A 21,386-nucleotide genomic window follows, 5' to 3' on the forward strand; every position below is an offset into this window, starting at 1 on the left:
TGCATGTCGCGGATATCGCCAACTTAGCTCTGCACGCCATAGTAGAACAGGTAGGTGGTTTTATAGTAGCAGTATTGGCGAAGAGGGAACAAATTTTTTCCTCGCGCTTGTCTTGGTGTCTTTTATTCTTTCCATTACGCGCTGGCAAGTTCGAGACAAAGAAAAAGTGAGGTCGAGTGAATTTACGCTGTACTGTCGCTACCTCTACATATTCACTCTGCATCATTGTCTTGTACACCGTGCCTGGTATCTGTACCTTGTCTTTGTCGCTTTGAGTTCGTGAGCTATATATACATTGCGATTCTTTCTACAGGTTGACGAACATGTCATCCTCAGCCCTTTCTCTCCAGTCAAGACTGCCTTTGGTTTCTGGGAAAGGTGAGATACCAGTCTTGGGCCTAGGTGTCTGTGTGTCTACGAAATGCGAACAATCCATTCTGTCGGCTTTGGCTGCTGGATACCGTCACATTGATACCGCGCAAATATACTACGTGAGTTGGACGTCCACCTGAAGTCTTCTCTCTTTCCATGTTTGCTGGTTGCTAACAAATGCGCGCGGGGGCCAACAGAACGAGCGAGAGACCGGCATAGCAGTCCAAAAATTCCTATCTCAGAACTCGTCCGTCAAGCGCGAGGAACTCTTCGTCTGCTCCAAGCTATGGGAGACGGATCTCGCACGACCAGACATGCCGACCAGTTTCGACGAACTATGCACCGGTGGACCGTGGCCCTTGAACAGTCTGGAAGCAGGACATACGACGTACACGCGAGCTGGCGCGCTCGAGGGCCTCGACCGCAGTTTGGCGACTGCTGGTCTTGAGTACTTTGATCTGTACCTCCTACATAACCCTCGTCCTGGACCGAGCGCACGAGTGCAAGCGTGGTTAGGTCTGCAAGACGCGCTTGAGGAGGGAGTGAAGGTCAAGGCTATCGGCGTCAGTAATTGGGCTCCGAAGCACATCGAAGAACTCATGAAACATAAAGATGTCAAGGTCTTGCCTGCTGTCAATCAGATCGAGTTTCACCCTTGGAACCAGCAGAGGGAGTTGCTGAAATATTGCCGCGAGAGAAAGATCGTGGTCACGGCTTATTCGCCGTTGACACAAGGAAAGAGACTCGGTGATCCGGTGATTGGGGCTATTGCTGAGAAATTAGGCAAGACACCTGCTCAGGTTGTGTTGAGGTGGTGCTTGCAGGTCGGTGTGGTCGTCATTCCCAAGAGTGATCGCGAGGTCAGGATTGTGGAGAACAAGGGCCTTTTCGGATGGGAGCTTGCAGAGGAGGATATGAAGAAGATTGAGGAGCTGAATGAGGGCCAGAAGGGAAACCTAGGCGAATGGAATCCATATGCTTGGGAGTAAGCTCCTAGGTGCCTGCTTAGCGGCCGCGATTTATCTGAAGACAACCGCGTATCCAGTCAAGACATCGCTTGTGGATATGATTCAACCCAGTCTACATTGTGCACCAATACTCAATGCAATCAATGCAACAGACCCATCCTTTGATGCTGATTGTGGTCTATTGATCCTCGATGGTCGTCCCTCGTCTGTTTTATATCAACATACCGAGGCCACTATGCGAGGACCTGATCAATTAAACGTCACTGATTCGTCGGCGAGCACACGTCCTACCTTTTCGAAATCACTTGGACTCTACCTACCGGTGATTTCACGCGACGGTGTCCTGAATGAGCTAATTTCACGAGCCCCAGTAATTGTGATGAGCGATTTACTGTACTTCGTAAACACAATCACAATGACAAGAGTCAGGCAAACGGAGTGGACCCTGAAGTCAAGAATCACTTTGATGACGTCCGATATTTGACGAAACTACAGGTAGGTAGGTACCTTACCTGTGAACGTGAGACTCAAACCCTCCAACAGTTCACGCAGCTGCGAAGTGGGGTTGAGGAAATGAATCGTGCAGTAGATGTATACACTTTCTCACAGCCTGATCGTCACCTGGACAGGTTTTTTGTTTAGCAATCATGGATTTTGCATGAAACTAGTGGTCAGGTGAGTAGGCTCTTGTTTCTACAACGCGCAGGGCAGCGTGAACCATGATTGGTAGTTGTGTTTCTAGCTTCACATGCACAGTACGCTGCAGGTGCAGCACGCGTAATGTAGCTGTGGTGAGGTGCGCGAAGCTGTCACGATGGACTGACTGGGATGCAGGTATGCCTCGACAGGGTAGTATCTGAGTGATGTTGGGCCCGAGGTACCTTAGAGGATGTGTAATCGCCCAAGTGATGGCTGCATTACAGCATACAAACTTCGATATCTGCAAGCAAACCTCAACACGTAGGCAGTTCTGATTGACAGTACTGCACTCAACCATGGTAGCTAGTACAATTTAGTGTAAGAATGGCAGCACAGAAGTCTTTGCGCACTTTTGTCATGCGTGTACCTCAACACAGACCATCTGTGTTTAGCTGCCTTACTTACCTTAATTACCTTACCTTACATGTGAAAGACGTTGGGTAATAGCTCGGAATTGGTGCAAAACATCAACTGTTGGCCGCGGAATAGGGATCAGTGAAGTGTAGAACTCCAGGTACTCGCAGTATATTCCACAGTGAGGATGTACTTCCAGCACTGTGCAAGTGATAATTAATTTAGGTACCGTAAGGCATCGTTTAGTACCCACCAGATGTACCCTACTAGGGGAAATACCTGATCGTAACTGGGCCGCAACGTCGCGATTGAACGCACGTACCAAACGTACATCATTGCAGAAAGCTTGATTCAGAGACAGACACTCTGGATGCACGCGGCTGATCCGTCCTCCGGCTCACATTCGAGTTGGATAATAATGCGGCATTGCCCCATTACTTGTCATGTAGTTCGAATTTCATATCTCTTGACGCATTTCTCTGGATCTTGAGCCGGCTGAAAGTAATAGAACGGCATATCGGGGATCGCTACTGTTGCCTTTCTATGACCGAGCGTTACCCTGTGGCCGACTATAGAAGACAGGTGTGACGGGTGTTATCTATAAAGCAGCAACCCAGCGAAAGAGGACTCAGGGAAACGGATAGTCAACCTATAGGTCGTTGCTGGAACACGCGACCGGATCGTCTACCATACCTTATCCATTCTTTTCTCGTCCTGTTACGGCTTCAGCTACAGCTCCTCTCCTACACATTCTCATCTCTCTCTAACCGCTCACGCGACACTGCTGACCCATCTTTTCTCTGTCGTTTATCATCTTTACACCATCCTACCTTCAGTCCTCTTATCCCTTTAGTGTTGTCGTCATAGCCCTTCTACGGCCATTGATCCGTGTGTTGTCGCATGCAACTGATGTTTGCACGACTCCTCTCTTCGCAATAGGGTTGATCTTTACTTGTTTGACCTAATTCTATACCACAGCCCTCGCCATGGGCAACAGCAGCAGTTCGACGAGAGAGGGCCACAGTCGGCTGCATGTACGACATGCGCACAGTCATGTGAACCCGAACTCACCATCTTCACACAATGGTACAACATCTCCGCAAGCAGCCGGCGAACGGGCAGTCTATAGTTCGCGTCATGGTCGAGGCAGTCGCGCTGATCTGTCCTTCCTCCACATAGGTAACAGGGAACGTGAGAGCGAACGAGAAGCTCAGCCTGAACCGAGGCGCGAAACAAAACAGGAGAGAGAGGCTCGAAGAGTGGCGCGCGAACGGGCAGCAAGAGAGAAAGAGCGGGAACGAAGTGTGCGAGAAGAGGGTGTGGACGGCGGCTTTCTGGTCACATTGGGCACTTATGTTGGTCCGGAAGATTTCAACAAAGCCGTCGTGAGGAGCTTAATGGTACATCAATCCTCTCCTGCCGTTTTGACTGCTCCAAGTAGATCTGTTCCTTCCCTTTTCGGCCTGCTGACTTGACCTTCAGATTGAACGTCGCCTCGCTCCATTCTGGAAAGGACTCAATGATCACTCCGAGTCTTGGACAGAGAATCAGCTTGTCGCTGCTGTTCGAGGTCTGCCGATACCTGCCCCTGATGAAATCCCTCCACCGGAAATCGAACGACCTCAGACCTCGGCAGCGAGTGTCAACGCCCTCACCGTTCCCATTACTGGCAGATCGCAGTCGTATCAGTCCGATCGCTCTGGCGCTCCATCGGCCACCCGGCCGTCCTCCTCTTATCCCAAGAATTCCTCGAGCACCAACCTATTCCGAGGTCGCGCCAAAACGCTCGCATCATCCTTTACTACCAAGACTGCTTCTGGGTCACCCGCGCCGCACGAAGCTCGGCTGCCCGAAGATCCATACGTTAATGGTCAGCCTATCGAGGCTGTTCTCTACAAAGATGCAGCGGAATGTCCCATCTGTTTCCTGTACTACCCTCCTCATCTGAATCGGACCAGGTGTTGCGATCAACCCATATGTTCCGAATGTTTTGTACAAATCAAGCGTCCTGACCCGCACCCTCCTGAGCATCACGAAGACCCTTCTAACCCTACTCCGCCTCCTGCGCCAGAGGAAGAGGGTCTCCTGGTATCTGAGCCTTCAGCGTGTCCATTCTGTGTCACTCCCGAATTCGGTGTCACCTACGAGCCTCCACCTTTCCGGAAAGGCTTGATATATTCCGGCCCTGCCTCGCAAAACACCATATCTAGCCCTAACTCGGCCATGGCATCAACCTCTTCTCTCCAGATACCGACTACAGGCCGCAGACGCACAACTTCCTTGTCCGCATCTGCTCCTCAGGTCATCACTACAGACAAGGTCCGCTCTGATTGGGCCAAGAAGCTCGCGGATGCCAGAGCTCATGCTCTGCGACGATCTGCTGCTGCAACTGCTCTGCACAACGCTGCCTATATGCTTGGCAATGACGAGACCCAGGATTCGCGAGGTCTCAACATAGGTCGTCGTCGGCGTACGCTATTTGTTGGCGGCACTCCATCTGGTAGCGGCAGCGGAACACCTGCCCGATTGCCTGATTCCCACCCGCTCAGTCATCTGAGTGGCCTAATATTACAAAATGACCAACAAGCTGACGAGCCGGACGTGAACGCTGGTCGACCAGGATCCCGCAGGAGTAGGGTACAAGATCTTGAAGATCTGATGATGATGGAAGCCATCCGGATGTCCCTCGCTTCTGAGGAAGAACGAAAGAAGAAGGAAGAAAAGGAAGCGAAAAAGAACGACAAACAGAAGGCAAAAGATGTGAAGAAGGCGGAGAAATCTATGAAGAAGAATGGCCCTCCTTACAACGCGAGCATGAATGCTAGCGATGCTACGTCGCTTGCCATGTCCCGCTCGTCAAGTAACCTCCCTCAGCCCCCGACGTCACCACCTCCTCTACCAACCTCTGACAAGGGCAAAGCTCCAATTTCTGCCAACACGTCCTCGGGCTTCAATCCCCTTAGTGAACCAACCTCTACCTTAAATCAACAACCTACTCTGTCAGACGTTTCAGCTACGTCCGGATATAACACTGTCGCAGCTGAGAGCCCTCAGCGTCATCTCGAAGCACAACGTGCAAACCTTTCACAATCTCCTTCTTCCCAACCACAGCCATCACAGCCCATTACCCTCACGGGTGATCACCGTGCACACCTGCGCCAGCTCTCGAATGCATCTTCGGCTGCTTCTTCGGTGTTTGATTCTGCTCCCAACTCATATAATCAGTCGTCCGACCTGGGTCAATTGTCCGATAATGCATCAGGAATGCAATTTGACAATGGCAATACTGAAACTCCTGATTATCTGCAATCAGGGACACCAGGAAATGGAGCAGGTCTGGAGCCAATGTTTAACTTCAGAAGCTTGGCCGCCATGATTGGAGACGAAGAGAAACAACGGGAATCAGAGCACAACGAACACATCGAGAACCTAACCCCAGAACAGCAAGCGTCCAGAAATGCCTCTATAGCTTCGTCATCTAAGCAGCAGCATTCGGAGATGACAAGGAGCAGAGGCGACAGTGGTGAGAGCGGCGAAACCAGTGCTTCAAGGGCAGCGGCTATAACTTCGGCATATCCTAGTGGCAGCGAGGATGCAAAGGTCGGCGCTCAGCAGGAGCTTCCCACCGGCTGCTCAGGTGAGATGAATCGGAAGCACAGTGGCGAGACTATGATGAATGCTGCCCACGACGGCCAGATCGCGCAATAGGACGCTCGCATCAGGGTCCGAGGTCTGGGTACGTGCAGACTTGTGCAGACGCTGTGAGCAGGCTTATTCGTCTTCCACGAAAGGACCCGATGCCTTGACCATCAAGTTCAATGAAGGTCGGGATTATAGCTCACCATTCCCTTCTTTTTCTTGGCTGTCTACTTTCTTTTGTGTATCATTGAGCGATCGTTGCGATTTATTTTATGTTTTTACTTGGCGAGGATCATACAGGGGAAGCAGAAGACAGGACGAACAGGTCGATAGACAGAGTAGGGGCTCTGGAATAAGTTCGGAAGTTCTTCTTTCCAAACTTTTGTGTTTCTATTTTTTCCAATCCTTTCTCTTTTTGCTCCTGGCACCAAAAAGGGCGTAAAAGCATGTTGAGCTTTTTAAAGGAAAGAAAGCAACATATCGAGACAATTGACTTTTTTGCCTTTCTCTATTGTCCTTTTTTTTCTACCCAGAGAGCACATATAACCGGAGAGGGTTTCAGCGATTCCTGTATCATCGAGGATCTCGGCAGTTGCAACCATTTCCCTCGATCCGGAACCCACCGAAAAGGAGAATGAGGAGGATGTGATATACACATGAAGTGTGGCGTTTGCGCTTGCCTTACGCACAAGAGAAAATGGGGGCAGGAGGGAAAGGAAGGCCCGAGACCAGAAGGAATTCGCAACTTCAGAAAGGACAACAGAAGGACGTCACACAATCTTGCCATTTCCTCTTCTGGTCGCTTGCAAGCACTTGAATTGGAAAGTGGAGGCTGCTTGCTTTTCGGTAGCTAAGGTACCTATGAACAAAATATGAATGCTGGCCCTTCGTTCGTTTGTCGTTCTCTGGTCATTCTCTCCTATCTCGTTCCAGCATTACCCATCCCAATCAACATCTCATATTCCCAACCTTCCCCTCAGAAAAGAAAGAAGAATAGAAAAGATTCAGCTCCCACCCCTCCTAATACAGACCCCACCCCTGCCCAACCCGCCATCTCTGAGCATCGCACTCTCAGTCCTGACCCCGGCCCTCCAGACCGGCACCTTGTCAGTTTTCGAACTCGCGTATGCGCGCGCCGAGACGTAGCGATCTGTGATTGATTTCTTTCTCGCGGTGGCTTCTTGGTCTTTACGGGGGGAGAGGAGCGCGAGGGTCGAGGGGAGGGTATACCCCGGTGCTGAGAGGAGGTGTTGAGTTGTTTGGATCAGGGGGTGAATGGTTTCCATGTGTTGATCTTCGGAGGGTGGGGAGGGGGGAGGAAGAAGGGCAGATGGGGGAGAGAGAGGTCAGGGAGTCTAGTTTGCCCATTATTATGACGGAGATCAGGTGGTTGTGGAAGTCTTGGTTGTGGAAGTCGTAGATCAGAAACACGGTGCAGGATTTGTCGTTTGCTATTACTTGCGACGCTCGCTGTAGGGATGGGTGGATGCTGATTATAGATGCGTGCCATTCTTCTTGGGTGGAGTTGAAGGAGCTTTCGTTTTCTGTCATAGTGGTTGATGAGGGTGAAACAGAAGATGTTTTCGAGGTTTCTGTAGCTGTGCTTTTTGACGATGAAGAGGTCGGCTTGTCGTGGATCCTCGCCCATCCGAAATACATGCCTGAAAGACGGTACTTGAGCTCGTGAGGCATGTCCTTCAGATTCGCTGTCGGCAGGCCAAACATTGCTCGACTTTTGCCTGTGCCTGGCACGATTTTGCTTTCCATGCATATAGGAAACGGATGCTTCGGTCCCCCTCCTTCTTCTTCCTCGCTTGCTGTAGGAGTGAGCGCGCGTCGAGCACTCTCACCGTCGTCAAGCCCCTGAAACGTCTCGGCGCGAACTTGGCCGTATCGCTCGTTCGCATTGTCGATTTTGTCTGGGACTCCACTCGAGTCGTACACTGTCGTAGCTGCTTCTTGGGCGATGAATCCAGGAGCGTATTGCTCGTATGTAGATGTGATTACATCTGTCACGGGTGCGACGAACGCGCTGGCTTTCGCGGCAGCTATCTGAGAGGCTATGGACACACCAACCTCGAGAGGCAGATTGCCCAGTGATGCGCCTTTGATCGATGCGCTTGACGTAGACAAGGAAGCTACTCGAAAAACTGGGCTGGGACACAGCACTTTCTTCCCTTCTCCCCCTTCGCAAACCACCAGCCTGAAATACCCGTCGCCGAGGTCTGTGTCAGGGATTCTGACAATGTCGGTCTCACGTACAGAGTGATGCTTGAGTTCCTTGGGTGCTTTCTTCAGAAATTTCTTGACATCGCGTTGCCATGCGCGTTCGTCGTTGGGTGATTCAGAAGCGAACGTCTGTTCGGCGATGGTCCTTTCAGGCGTCACTTCGACCCAGCTACCGTTCGATCCCACGAGCGACCGCGCAGCCCATCCAGCTTTGCCTAGCCAGCCCTTTTTCTGCAACCAGATGGTTCGATCACGTGGAAGTGCTCTGTCAGCAAAGATGGTAATGGGCACTCGCGTCGCGGGGCCTTGGTAGTAGACTAATCCATGTGAGTGTCTCAACACGGAATAATGCTTCGTGGACTCGTGCGGGTGAGCTACAAGGCCTCCAGCAAGGTATCGAGCTTCCTCGAAGCCTTTCTTCCAACTTGACTTCTCGCCATCTGTGGTCGATGTCGCTGTTGTGGCTCCTGCGGTAGATGCACTCGTGCCAGTCACACTAGACATGGTGCTCCGAGGGCTGAGGACAAAGTGGTCATTGTAACAAGGCTTAGTGTCCGAGCCGGAAGACCGCGGCGGTGATGGTAGAGACCGTGAAGTATCTACATGAGTAGTGCGTGTGTGTACTGCCACTTCTTTCCTTGGTATGGTATGCGTAGTTCGCCTGGGCGGCAGTGGTGGTGTGAGAGAAAGCTCCAGTTCTCCAGGCTCCTCAGAACTACCATTGTATGACTGCTCCAGTGATAATTTCTGGAAGGCTTGGTGGATGTCTCCCAGATCCGGCTGACCACGCTTGGGGAGAGGCGGAGGCCTTTTGTCTTCAGCCATTATGGATTCTGCTCACCTATACTAAGGTATCACTGTAAACTACTTTGAGAGATGCTCCTGGATCTAGACGGTAACAAGAGCAGAGTATCGCGAACGTGTAACCCGTCTCGCTATCCTCTCCTCGACCTAGCAATCTTCGACTGCATCAGTAGATATACAGGCATATCTGTAGTCGAACAATCTTTCAACAAATTCAAGCTGGCTTCCTTGATAGAAGATTACTTCTGCAAGCCTATCTTCGATGCAGACACTGAACCATTGTAAGCATATTACTCTGCATATCACGGATTACCAAGGATAGGTGGGAACGAATTTCCGACAAAGATAAGGGGGGACCCTGTTCGTAACGGTCAACGTTGATTTGACTGTATCGAAGTCAGTATCCGAGCGAGCCGGCGACGCCAAAGTATTGTACGTGTACCACATCTCAGTACACCCACAGCGAGCAAGCAATTGAGCTACAGCTACATAGAGGTGAAGCAATTGTATGCATCCACCGTCGTTGTGAGGAGGTGAATGATGTTTTGACGCGAAAACTGATTCGCGGGGTAAAATCAGCAGCTGGTAAATGCTTTTAAACAAGCATCGAATTTACATATATAGAGCGGCTATGTCGACTAAGCAGAAGGGCTATACACCACAATCACACCCACAATCGGACGCCGAATCAAACATGATGCACAGCTGGCCAACACACTCTACTCATTGCTTTCTCCCGCGTCACCGCAAAGGCACGGCGATCTCTTCGACAGGCTCGCTAACCTCCCTGGGACTCTGAGCTGGCGTAAGCCACGCGTCTTGCGTCTGGGGTACTTTGAGACCCTTCTCGCGAGCCCGCTTCTCGACATATGCCTTGTCTGGACTGTCCCATGCATAATCAAGGTACTCTTCCAGGTGCTCTTGAATGCCATCCGCCATAATCTGAACAGCACGTTTGCGGTTCAGACTCCATTCGTGGTCTCGTGCCCAACGACCAGCCTTTCGAGCAGTCTCTTGACCATCCTCAAGACCATCGAGGATACTCCTCCACACCTGCATCGTCTTCTCGAGCTCGCTGTGGTTACTGACGCCCATGACGCTGATTCCCAGCTTCTTACCGCCAACTTGCTCATTGGACTCACGGGTCCAAGGCACACCGGAGGCGGGATCACCGCGTGATCCTACAGCCTCGCCTTGTGTGATCCAGGCCTCGAAAGCAAAACGGATGGCGATGATCTCGATGCGTTCGCCATGGCGATCGCAAAAGTCGCTGGCCCGACGCACAGCAGCACGAGTGCCCGCGCCAGCGGGGTGCCAATCGCCTTGACCTCCCATCGGAGGACCCACATGTCTGAGCAGACCCATACCCAACGGCGATGCGTTTGGCACGACGTCGACGCCAGCAGCCTTGAGCAGGTGCATACCCGAAGATGCAAGAGTAGTGTTTTGAAGAGTGAAGTTCGCATAAGACATGACCGCATCGAGACCCTCGCCAGTCTCCTCCAAGATGCGTTTGGCTAGCGAACACAGTACTGGTAGCGGATAGCCGGAGATACCCACGTACTTGATCGTGCCGTCCTGGTCCCGGATCCTGCGCAGCTCTTTCACAGCCTCAACCACTTCTTCTTCGTCGACGAATTCCACGTCATGACAGTACACGACGTCGAGATACTCAGTGTGCAGGCGCTGCAGACTGCGCTTGATGCTCTGTCGAATCCATGCTGGCGAATAGTCGAAGTCGTCACCTGCGATGCGCCCGCATTTGGTGACGTAGAAAAGATCCTGTCGCGGAAAGTTGGCGTGTACAAATGGAGTATCAAGAGCAGCGCCTAGTAATTCCTCGGAAGGACCATAGTAAGGCGAAGTATCAAACGCCCTGATACCGAATTCCAGAGCCTTTTGTACAAGTCCGACGCTGTCTAAGTCTTCGAGGTGATTGTATTGCGTGTTGAAGGTCGCGGTTCCGAAGATGAGAGGAGGTAAGATAGACGAGAGTGGCTGCGCCGGTTTTCCTTTGCTGATTGTCGCCATTGAGAACCCTACAAGTAACGAGTAAGGGCTAGGATGTGCCGTAATCTCGATATGCGGGACGATAAGGTGGAATTTCTATGATGTATCAATGACGTTGGGGCGGGCGGCGGCAAGTATAGATATATATGTAAATATCTCTACCTGTATGAGTGGCTACCTGTCCCCAGATATGCGAATTTGGATCTGCAGAGGAAGACGCAGTGCCTAAAGTTGCGGGTAAAGTAGTACAGTAGTGGAGAGAAAGACGATATGGCGGGGAGATCGATCGATTTTGCAACGCAAACACCAAATGTCTGCCCATGAGACACGAGGGCCAAAGACAAAAGAGTAGTTGTGGAGTGTGGAAACTATCGCCAAAGTAGGCGCAAAGGGAGACCGGCTAGAAACTTACTGGACCGCCTCTACTTACTACGCGGCAACCAACATCCAAACGGCCCTAACCCTTCGCCCACGAAAATGTGGGATAATGATATAAACGACTTTGGGCGGTGCCAGGCCCACGCCTCACGCCTCACGCTTGCCCACCCGTCCCCTTCCCTCCACGTTTAACTAGAGATCTAAATCTCTTGGCCCGCATCCTTATTCACTTCTCGATACGAGCATTCATTCTTCTATCAACCTAGCTCGGCAACGTTCCCAGCAAATCCAACCCCATCTCGTAACTTAATTGCGATCGGGAAAGGATGAATGCGAAGTCAAAAGGATGTATGGGCGCCTTTTTCCCACGCAGTCGAGTACCCCAGTATCCATCCCCTTTCTGTCGCTCCGAGGTAGCTGCTGAGTGTTCTTGATTCGCGATCACGTAGATTGACCGTGTCTGTATCGGGCGTTCACTAGACAAATTCTTGAGAGATCGGACCTCGGAGAATACATCGAGTCTGGAGTTAAGCTGGGCGAAAGACTATCGCCGAAGTAAAGGGTGGGTGGACCCTCATAACCTCCCGATCACTGATGTTGCTCAACCGCATGATAGTGTAGTAACTTACGCCTCCAGCGGTTGTTCCTTCGAGAACGTAGGGCGAAACGAAACAAGACTCGATGTTACGTTAGGTAAGCTTTTTACATCCCTCCAGCGCCATGCTCATTTAATACGAGATTAAAAGCACAAAGATCCAAAAACAAAACTCCTTTGCCTCGCTCAGTCCCATTATTTAATATGCCATGCCGCTACGTCCTTGTCCGACAGTCTTGAAAGTCATGGATTGTGCACTCATTGCGAGTGTGTCGAGTGGATCGACATCCATAAGCTGTTAAGCAAATGTTAGTCATGTGCAGAAAGTCGTTCATAGAGAAGTTTCACTTACGTTCACGCTCTCGTAACCAGAGAACCAAAAGCCCATAATGATGACCAAGTATGCCAAGATCAGAATACTGCCCTTGAAGTAGTTGCTCTTTCCCTCACCGACTACCCAGCCCATTAGAAACACTCCTAGAATCACTGTCACCATATCCCATTGTGGGAAGATTAACGTAAATGTATGATCCACGATGTCGGTCAGATCAATGTATCGGCTGTGCACAGTAGAGTAAAGCACAAGCGCCGGCACTTGAAGCAGCATCACCTGCAGAGCATACGCCGATCCGATCTCCATACTCAGAGCAATATTGCCATTCATCGCGAATGAGATGGCATTCAAGAACTCGGTCGTGTTGGGGACCAACGCGAAGAGTGTTATGCCCAAGAACTTCTCGTCGATGTCCACATGCTCCAGTACAGAGTCAACGGTATCGACCAGAATCTCTGCAATAATAGCGTATGCTATCGTCGCTGTAAGCAGGATCACGGCACTCTTCGTTCGACTCCAGTTGGGTGCATCGTGCCCACCAGAAGCATGTGCAGCCTCGCCAACAAGCTCTTCGGCACCACCGGACACTGGCACATACGCGGCCTGCGCTGGTCCGCTTGCTGTAGCGCATACTTGCTGTTGCTGCGCAGTATGGTGCGGGTGATGATGGTGTCGAACCGAACCCGAAGTGGTGGCGGCCTTCTGTGATGTTCGTCTCGGCATTCTTGCAGCATCACGCGCCGCGACGGCCGCAGCGGTGGCAGCCATCTCAGCAACTTGTCTCACAAGTACTGAATTCTCTTGCGCAGAAAGTCCATGTATGTGAAGACTTCGCTGACTTCTCCGATCATCCTCGTCGTCGTCGTTCTTTGGTGGGACAAGATGAGGTATTCCATGCTGTATGGGGGAGTCAGGGTGGTGAGTTTTGACTGGAGACGAGGGCTCCGCCGGTGTCTGTGGAAGACCTGCTTGCCTCAAGGACTGTCCGAGAATGCGCTTGTAAAGTTGCGAATCGCGGATGTTCTCTTTTGGTAGACTACCTGTCGTATTACTGGTGTTCTGCCTGGTCATAGTGCTGTATGGGTCGACGACGCCTGCGATAGGCCTGTGTTCGGGATGCATGGCTGCGTGCAATGCAGCCTGCTCCATCTTCTCGACCTTCTTTTCGTCAAATTCATTGTTCCAGATGACAGCAGCGTGCGTGCGGAGGGTGAAGAGCAGGCCGATGACGTAGGAGAAGAAAAGCATGACTGCAGCAAACCAGATGTATGGTCTGACAGCTTCGTTGAAGAAACGATCATGAAGAGCTGGTGCTTGATTGAAATAACATCGCCTGCAGTCACGTTCAAGAGCAGCGCTATCGGAGTGAGCATAGCGACAATGATGACAATTGAGCTCATGCTGTATAATTGGTCAGTTGTTATCATGAGGAGTTGGACAGACTGTACTCACGCTTCCGTAGATTTGGTAGAACAAGGTCGGACTGAAGGAGCCAATAACGGCGAACAAAAGCATAGTGGAAGTCACGCCTGCTGAACGAACATTGAACCGCTGAGTCTTACGCTTGATCGCGCCGAAGCACATGGAAAGTCCAGGCAAGAAAAGAATGCCGGCAAAAATACTACCGATGATACTCCCCTCGACTAGCTGCGCCTTGCCTTGGTTGAGAGCAACGCAGTACAAGAAGACCTCGACAATGGTGGAGAAAAAGGCGTTTATGGTAGCGCCGACGCCCATAGATGATTGGGCGGAGATGGATGCAACGGCCTGTCCGATGAAGTATGCCAACGGAATGATGGAGAAGAGCCCTAGGATGAAAATGAATCCGGACGAAGTGATGAGCGACTGCATTTCTAGCGCATTTCTAAGAACGTAAAAGTCGAAGATGGCAAAGGCCACCATGCTGAGCAAGTTGATAAGGAAGATGTTGGTGCCGTCGACAGTATATTTCCAGTACTTGCTACCAACAGCGCGATAAGTGCACAGTAGAACACTTGACGAAGGACCATTCGGGTCTCTAGAGTAATGCCCGTCGGAGTGAAACGAGAGAGCAAGGGGATGGCGGCGAAGATGATGAAACAACAAAATCGTGACCCTGCCCATGGGGATAGTGAAGACGAGGAACCAGCAAATACCTGAAGCGAAGAAGAGGAGGGGCGTAACTAAGCCGTAAAAGAAGACGAAGAAGATTATTCGACCAGCAGTCCACTGGCCACGGCCGAATAGCCTGTTCTTGGTTCTCGTCTTCTGGTCGCTCGATCGTCGACTCGGTCTACCGAGTAAGCTATCGGTCTCGTTTGCGGATTCAATGCTGTCTCGTCGGCGGCCTATCAGAGAGCGGGTAGTTTCAGAAACAGAAGTAGGTCCAAAGAAAAGACGACCCTCTTCCAGGTCGCCGGTTTGCCATCGCTCATATTCGCTGATGCTGCGGCCCTCTGCCTGATCCTCGTCGAGATAAGCCTCGTCATGCTCGAGCTTGACATATTTGCCGAATGGGTAGAATATATAGCCTGCAAAGTTCCAGAAGATGGCACCATACTCCCTAGAGCCGGGCGCAAAGATGAACAGAAAGCATACAAGAGCGCCGAGAGCGGAGGCCAAGGCTAACCACCAGCCGAACAGCAGTGACCAGAGGATGTTGCTGAGAGACAACCAAGTGCTGACGTTCCCGCCAGGGGTAGAATGGATATCTCCTTCAGCATTGGCCTGAACGGAGCGGTCTTTCTTGTACAAGGCAGGCTTCCAGATCCTGATACCAAAGGGATGAGTCTCGTTGATTGCCTCTTGGCGGTCCTTGAGTGTAAAGCTCTCTGCATCGCTAAGGTCTGCATCGTCGCCATCCTCGGCCGAGTTGCTGTCCTGATTGATATCATCATCATCGTCGTCGTCGTCGTCGTTCTGGTCGTCATCGTCGCCGTTGTTTCCAGTGGCGGTGTTGAGTCGAGCGACTTCCTCATCTTCATCCTCGGGACGCAGTGTGTCATCAGTGTCATCGGACGGCGGGTTCTTGGGCTTGTCTTTCGATCCACTAGGGGGTTCATGGTCCTCTCGCTCATCAGACTCAACTCGGGGCAGAGCGGGAGCCTGGGCGGCAGGACGTCGCCTCAGAGTCGAGGCTTTCCGCCGGAGCATGTGTGCAGAGGAAGTCGAGGTGGTAGCTTTGTTAAGCTTCTGGTCTTGCTCGACTTCGTCATGAGCGTCGTCGACGGAGAACTCCTGGCCTCTGTAGGGCGTGTTAGATGAGGTGCGCCGAGGTAGCGATGGCTTCTTAGGAGTGCGCGGTGTTGAAGACGAAGAAGCAGGTTTGGTAGAAATGCTCCCGTAATTGGGCCCCAGGCCTGGTCTCGGGCGCTTGCTGGCGGCGTCGCGGGTTGCCGACGAGGATGCCTGAGGGGCGAGTAGACCGGGCGAAGTCGTGGTGCTGTCAAGGGCAGAGTCTTTGGTCTCAGGTCGGGTGGAAGAAGAGTCGGCCTCTTCTTGCGATGGAAGTCCAGAGGGATTCCCATTGCTGTCGGCCATGGCTCGCTGGCGATACGCGCTTGCGGCGCTATCGGTGCTATGGCTTATCTTGTCATCAACTGCAGAGTAAGGCAGGTCGAATTGGAAGAACAAGTCACGCTAGGTCGCCGTGTGATGAGTCTTGTTGATCCGTCATATACAAGTACACATATATTGCAAAATCAGTCACTCTGGGAAGGAGGAGCAGAAACGGGAATTATAGTAGGCTGGCCAGTTGCGCGACTAGCCAGGGAAGGATCTGGAGCCGATTCGAAAGATATGTACGCCGGACGGACTTACAGTGGTAGGGTATATCAGGAGAGTATGAATTGTTAGACCGTTATGACGCCCGTTCGAAACAAGCTTAGCAGCTTCAGCAGATCACCGAGTTACACTCACTTCCAACCCAAGACCAACCCACTCCTAACCCAAAAATCCAGCCCGAATTATCGTCAGGTTTGTTCACAGTATGCCCAAAGCGCACAGACGATTTTCTGGCACAGTAAAATCAAGTACATGGAATGCGACGGGCCTAAGGTAAGGTAAGGTACCTAATCAGCTGGACGCCCAATGCACTTGTGATTGCACTTGTGATTAGAGGTAAGGTAAGGCAAGTGCTAACCTTCCTTTATCGCCTGTCGAGGTATGCCGCGGGATGCGGATACAGTACGGTACATGTACTGTACACTTAAGCAGGCAGATTGATATCCGGCCCTAACCCTGGTCATAGGACTACCTGCTCTCAGTTCGTTGATATCTTTACCAGCGTGATCATTCAACGAACAAATGCGCAGTCACAGAGTCTGAGAAGACATATATCTTTTTATGCGGTATGTCCTGGAGCCCAGACCTTCAGCAAGCCAGTGCGTGTCCTTGATCTACACAACACTTCGAAAACGGTGCTATGATATAAACGACTTCGACCCGACCACCGAGTTGCTGCGCAATTACGCAGAGGCTCTTACTCCACCGACATAGCGCTTTGAGCTCACCGTCTTCGCTACGAAGACCAATTTGCGTGCTGTCATACCGTAACTTCGTAAGTCATGGGGCTCCGTGATGGCGTACAGGTATGCCATTTCATCATAAACATGCGATCTTGATATCCGATCTTCTCCACAATCGCACTGACTCAATGCGTTGCCAAGTCCACCAACGGTCTGCCTAGGTATGGTAGGTAATCAAGCAGCTTGAGATGGTGGATTGTCTGATGTGATTGTGATACACCCACGTTTCATCAACGAGTTTCATTACGAATGTTATTGGTGTGCTCGGCCAGCTCGCATGACAAAAAAGATTTGTACATTCGTTCTGTGTTGATGTATCCTGTGTGAAGCCACAATTGCTTGCACGCCAACACATCGACCTGATAGAACGTCTATCAATACCGTGGTGCTCATGGATAGGCCTTGAAATTATCACACGTATACCACTTGGCATACTTGCAGAATGGGGGTTGCTCCTCGTTCGTACTCGATCAAGGTACACCATCACGTCGTAGTCTGCTCGTGTGATCTGGGTCTGCTTTCATATTGCCACAGGTCTGCCAGATTTCACAAGCATGATTCCGTATTCGTGTCTTACCTGATGGGTAGCAACGCTTGTTTCTCTTACGCACCTAGTCGCATTAGCAAAGTTCGCTATCTATGTTCCTCATCTGATCATATGTCTACAACTTGAGGCGGGTTCTCTAAACTACCGGTGTTGATATACATCAAGCTGGCATTGACAAGCCAAGTCGATCTCGCCTCTCCTCCCCATATCTTTTCCCAAATCAAGTCAGAGACGCCATACCAAGTCACCTTTACCACGTCCAACCAAAGCTTTGGGTTCAATGAGCTCCTGAGGAAGCCGTCCTTCCGAGCACAAGCATGCTCGAACGAGCGTTGTGCATCGTCCCAATAGGCTATTGCTTTTCCTCGCCCTGCATGCACATGACCAAACACATGGAGACGTGGTTGCACACGCCAAGCCTCCTTCAATAGATATTCACAGCCAAGTGCTGCAGGTAGATCCATGTGATATTTCGGTGGAGTGTGCGTCACTAAGACATCAGTATCATGTGGCACCGTGTTGGACCACGCGTCACGCCCTCTAGGATACTGAAAGGCAAACTCAGGACCTCCGCATGCAGGAATCTGAGGTGCTCCATACACACGAAGTTTGCGATTGCCTTGCTTTGGGAAGTTGAGCAAGGTCGCCGAGTGCTGCAGATACTGGACTTTGCCCCATCGAAGACCTCGATGTGACAATTCTGACTGGCTTAGCGTAAGTCGCGAGCGAGGATCTAGATAGGTATCATGATTGCCAGCAATAGCTATGATATGTTCATGCGGTAGTGAATTCAACCAGTCAATCTGTGTTTGTAGCTCTTCCGGTGTTCCGGCATTTGTGAGGTCGCCTGAATGAATCAGAAGATCGCCATCCGGTACAGATGGAGGAGTACTGCAGTGGGTGTCTGAGATGCATACCACACGCACCGAGAGGCCTGGACGGACGGTAGGTCGGCAGCGGAGGAAGAGCGTCGCTCTGTAGATCAGCCGAAGTAAATACTTTGGGGGTGAGGAGAAAAACAAGTATAGCAGAGATGGCGGTTCAAAAGGGCTCGGTGGAGTAAAGATGCCCATGACTGTCACAATTGGCACCGACCCTGTATGTACACTACCAGATTGTGGTTGTGGTGTTTATTTAAGAGAACTTGGAGGGTGATTGTTCACAATAGTCCACAAATGGCAGGCGGTGAGCTCGCAAAGGAGGGGCACAGCATCAAGGTATTTTACTGCAGTGCGATGGTAGAGTAAGGCCGACAGTAGAGACCACAGACGAGCTGTCGAGGGAGAAGTCAGTGACGTCGTTTGGTTACGTAGATGGTAGACATGTCCCTTGTTTTGGCAGGAGCTCTGCTTCAGGTTTCCGTGTTCCAGGTTTCTTGCACTACGCATTGTATTCCATATATGTATAACTCTACCTTCTCCTCATTTCGTATAATTATATTAAACTTCACCTGAGCTTCCCCTGGTTTAGCGGACGTAATTGAGATAGACCGGTGACCCTCTTCAAGAGGTTTTGAATTCACCATGACTTCGCCAATCACTAAAGGAAGTGGTCTCAACACAAACATGGAAGTAGACTATGTGATTGTGTTCAGGTTCGCTACGACTGGTGAGCACTACTTCGGGGTGATAAAATTTCACAATGAAGCAAGAGAGACTGACAATTGATCAGAAAAGAAAGCTGCAGAGGATAGCTTCGCCAATCTGGTAGAGAAGTTGGCATCGATAGGCCTTGCTACTGAAGTCCGCAACGGGGACAATCACTCCCTTCTGGTATTTGTCAAAGTTGCCAGTGAAGAACATGTCTTTGGTGAAGTCTATCGCTCAAGGTAGATTAAATGCGTCCTGGCCTCAATCCACGTTGACTAACCCTGGTTCAGGGTCCGAGACTGGATCCACGGCATCCGCGCTGCAGCACCGCAACAAGAAACGCGTCAATCCCTTGAGGCGGAACCTCTTCATGAGGCAGAGCGGCTGAGAGTCATCTACCAGCTCATCACCAACCCTGAGGAGGAAGGGGGTGCGGGCATCACTCCCAAGAAGGGTAAATGGAAAAACGTCGAGTCCATCTTCGCCTTGCACGATCACGCTTACAACAAGGAGTGGATCAAGAGATGGAGCACCAAATACCTCCTGAGTCCACAAGATCTAGATGAGATCAGGGATCGTCTTGGAGAGAAGGTAACGCAGCCAATGTGTCGTTTGTCGAACTGGATGCTGACTCGAACCAGATCGCCTTTTACTTCGCCTTTACCCAATCCTACTTCACCTTCTTGGTCTTCCCCGCTGCCATAGGAGCCGCTGCGTGGTTGTTCCTCGGCAACTTCTCTTCCACTTATGGCATAATTAGTACTCTGTGGTCCGTGGTCTTTGTCGAGTACTGGAAGCATCAAGAGACCGATCTCGCCGTCCGATGGGGAGTCAGAGGTGTTTCCAAGATCCAAACAAAGAGAAAAGAATTCGAGCACGAGAAGGAAGCGACAGACCCTGTCACAGGTGAGAAGATGCAGATCTTCCCAGCGACCAAGCGTTTGCAGCGCCAGCTTCTTCAGATCCCCTTCGCAATCGGAGCAGCTACAGTCCTCGGAACCATGATCGCTACATGTTTTGGTATCGAGATTTTCATTTCCGAGATCTACAATGGACCTCTGAAGTGGGCCTTGGTCTTCCTGCCGACCGTACTGCTCACGACAATTCTACCTGTATTGACTGGCATCTTCACCTCTTTCGCTGAGCAGCTGACGAGGTTCGAGAACTACGAAACCGATGCCGCTTTTCAGACGGCCATGACTCAGAAGATCTTCGTCTTGAACTTCATCACTTCGTATCTGCCTATCTTCCTTACGGCTTTTGTCTACGTTCCATTCGGCAGCATCATCGTCCCTTATCTCGATATTTTCAGTCTTACGGTCAGGCCCTTCGCCCAGAATGAGAAGCAGATGACAGCGCCAAAGGTTGGGTTCGCGATCAACCCAGATCGTCTGCGAAAGCAAGTCATCTACTTCACTGTAACAGCGCAGGTCGTCGGCCTCGCCATGGAAGTCATCGTGCCCTACCTGAAGCGTCAAGGGTTCAGCAAGTACAAGCAGATGCAGAGCGAACGTGCCGCAAAGAACGGCGGAAGCACCCCAGCGCCATCTGAGAACGACCTGCCGGAAGAATCTGCATTCCTCCAGCGCGTTCGCAAGGAAGCAGAGTTGGATGTCTACGACGTGACTTCAGATCTCAGAGAGATGGTGATCCAATTTGGTTACCTCGCCCTCTTCAGCGTAATCTGGCCTCTCACCCCCGTATCTTTCCTTGCGAATGACTGGATCGAGCTCCGTGCCGACGCAGTCAAAATCTGCATCGAGATGCAACGTCCGATCCCATGGCGTGCAGACACGATTGGCCCATGGTTGGATGCTCTCTCCTTCCTCGCATGGTTGGGCAGCCTGACTACCGCAGCGATTGTCTACATGTTCAGCAACGACGGCGTCGGACCAGGAGGCGTGCCCCACGAGCTCAAGGCCTGGGGTCTTCTCCTGACCGTCTTTTTTTCCGAGCACATCTACATGCTGGTGCGCTGGGCCGTACGGATCGGCATCAGCAAGATCGACTCTCCGGGACGTCAAAAGGAGCGCAGAGACATGTTCCTCGTACGCCAGCAGTACTTCAAGGACAGCCTGGCCCTTTCCGAGAAGGCCAAGCCTCCAAAGATTTCGGACCTCGGTGCTAGCGTCACCCGTGAGAGCCTCGAGGAAGAAGCAAGACAATCTAGTCTCAGAAGCTCGAAGATCGAGGACAGGTTCTGGGCCCGCCAGAGACACTGGACTGAGACTGCTCAGGTTGGTGGCAGGATCATTGATAATTCGATGCCAGAGGAGTCGAAGAAGAGCCAATGAGCATGGTTAGTTCCATGAATGGGGAAAAGGGGAGCAGCGACAATTATTCATGAAGCACAAATGTTCACG

General features: G+C 51.3%; 5 protein-coding genes across 7 annotated transcripts; 3 read left to right on the forward strand and 2 right to left on the reverse strand.

The window, feature by feature from the left end:
• Window positions 1-323: 323 nt before the first annotated feature.
• AAFC00_006769 (uncharacterized protein) lies at window positions 324-1,361 on the forward strand (the record flags this gene model as incomplete). Its single annotated transcript, XM_069346771.1, has 2 exons — window positions 324-491; window positions 570-1,361. 2 exons carry the CDS (start codon window positions 324-326, stop codon window positions 1,359-1,361), a joined length of 960 nt encoding a protein of 319 aa, XP_069199647.1.
• Window positions 1,362-3,379: 2,018 nt separating this feature from the next.
• AAFC00_006770 (uncharacterized protein) lies at window positions 3,380-6,101 on the forward strand (the record flags this gene model as incomplete). Of its 2 annotated transcripts, XM_069346772.1 has the most annotated exons (3): window positions 3,380-3,479; window positions 3,573-3,793; window positions 3,876-6,101. In XM_069346772.1, 3 exons carry the CDS (start codon window positions 3,380-3,382, stop codon window positions 6,099-6,101), a joined length of 2,547 nt encoding a protein of 848 aa, XP_069199648.1. The 2 variants fall into 2 exon arrangements, with proteins under 2 accessions (XP_069199648.1, XP_069199649.1); XM_069346773.1 differs by having other exon boundaries at window positions 3,380-3,793.
• Window positions 6,102-9,806: 3,705 nt separating this feature from the next.
• On the reverse strand, window positions 9,807-11,096 carry AAFC00_006771 (uncharacterized protein; the record flags this gene model as incomplete). Its single annotated transcript, XM_069346774.1, has 1 exon — window positions 9,807-11,096. One exon carries the CDS (start codon window positions 11,094-11,096, stop codon window positions 9,807-9,809), a length of 1,290 nt encoding a protein of 429 aa, XP_069199650.1.
• A 1,151-nt stretch (window positions 11,097-12,247) lies between these two features.
• Window positions 12,248-15,901, reverse strand: AAFC00_006772 (uncharacterized protein; the record flags this gene model as incomplete). Its single annotated transcript, XM_069346775.1, has 3 exons — window positions 12,248-12,343; window positions 12,401-13,783; window positions 13,835-15,901. 3 exons carry the CDS (start codon window positions 15,899-15,901, stop codon window positions 12,248-12,250), a joined length of 3,546 nt encoding a protein of 1,181 aa, XP_069199651.1.
• A 3,056-nt stretch (window positions 15,902-18,957) lies between these two features.
• Window positions 18,958-21,317, forward strand: AAFC00_006773 (uncharacterized protein; the record flags this gene model as incomplete). Of its 2 annotated transcripts, none has more annotated exons than XM_069346776.1 (4): window positions 18,958-19,042; window positions 19,106-19,262; window positions 19,314-19,614; window positions 19,665-21,317. In XM_069346776.1, the coding sequence occupies 4 exons, from the start codon at window positions 18,958-18,960 to the stop codon at window positions 21,315-21,317; spliced, it is 2,196 nt and encodes a 731-aa protein (XP_069199652.1). The 2 variants fall into 2 exon arrangements, with proteins under 2 accessions (XP_069199652.1, XP_069199653.1); XM_069347844.1 differs by having other exon boundaries at window positions 19,000-19,042.
• Between the last annotated feature and the right edge of the window lie 69 nt (window positions 21,318-21,386).

This window comes from Neodothiora populina (assembly GCF_041146345.1).
Source record: "Neodothiora populina strain CPC 39397 chromosome Unknown canker_contig_8, whole genome shotgun sequence".
Taxonomy (NCBI): domain Eukaryota; kingdom Fungi; phylum Ascomycota; class Dothideomycetes; order Dothideales; family Dothioraceae; genus Neodothiora; species Neodothiora populina.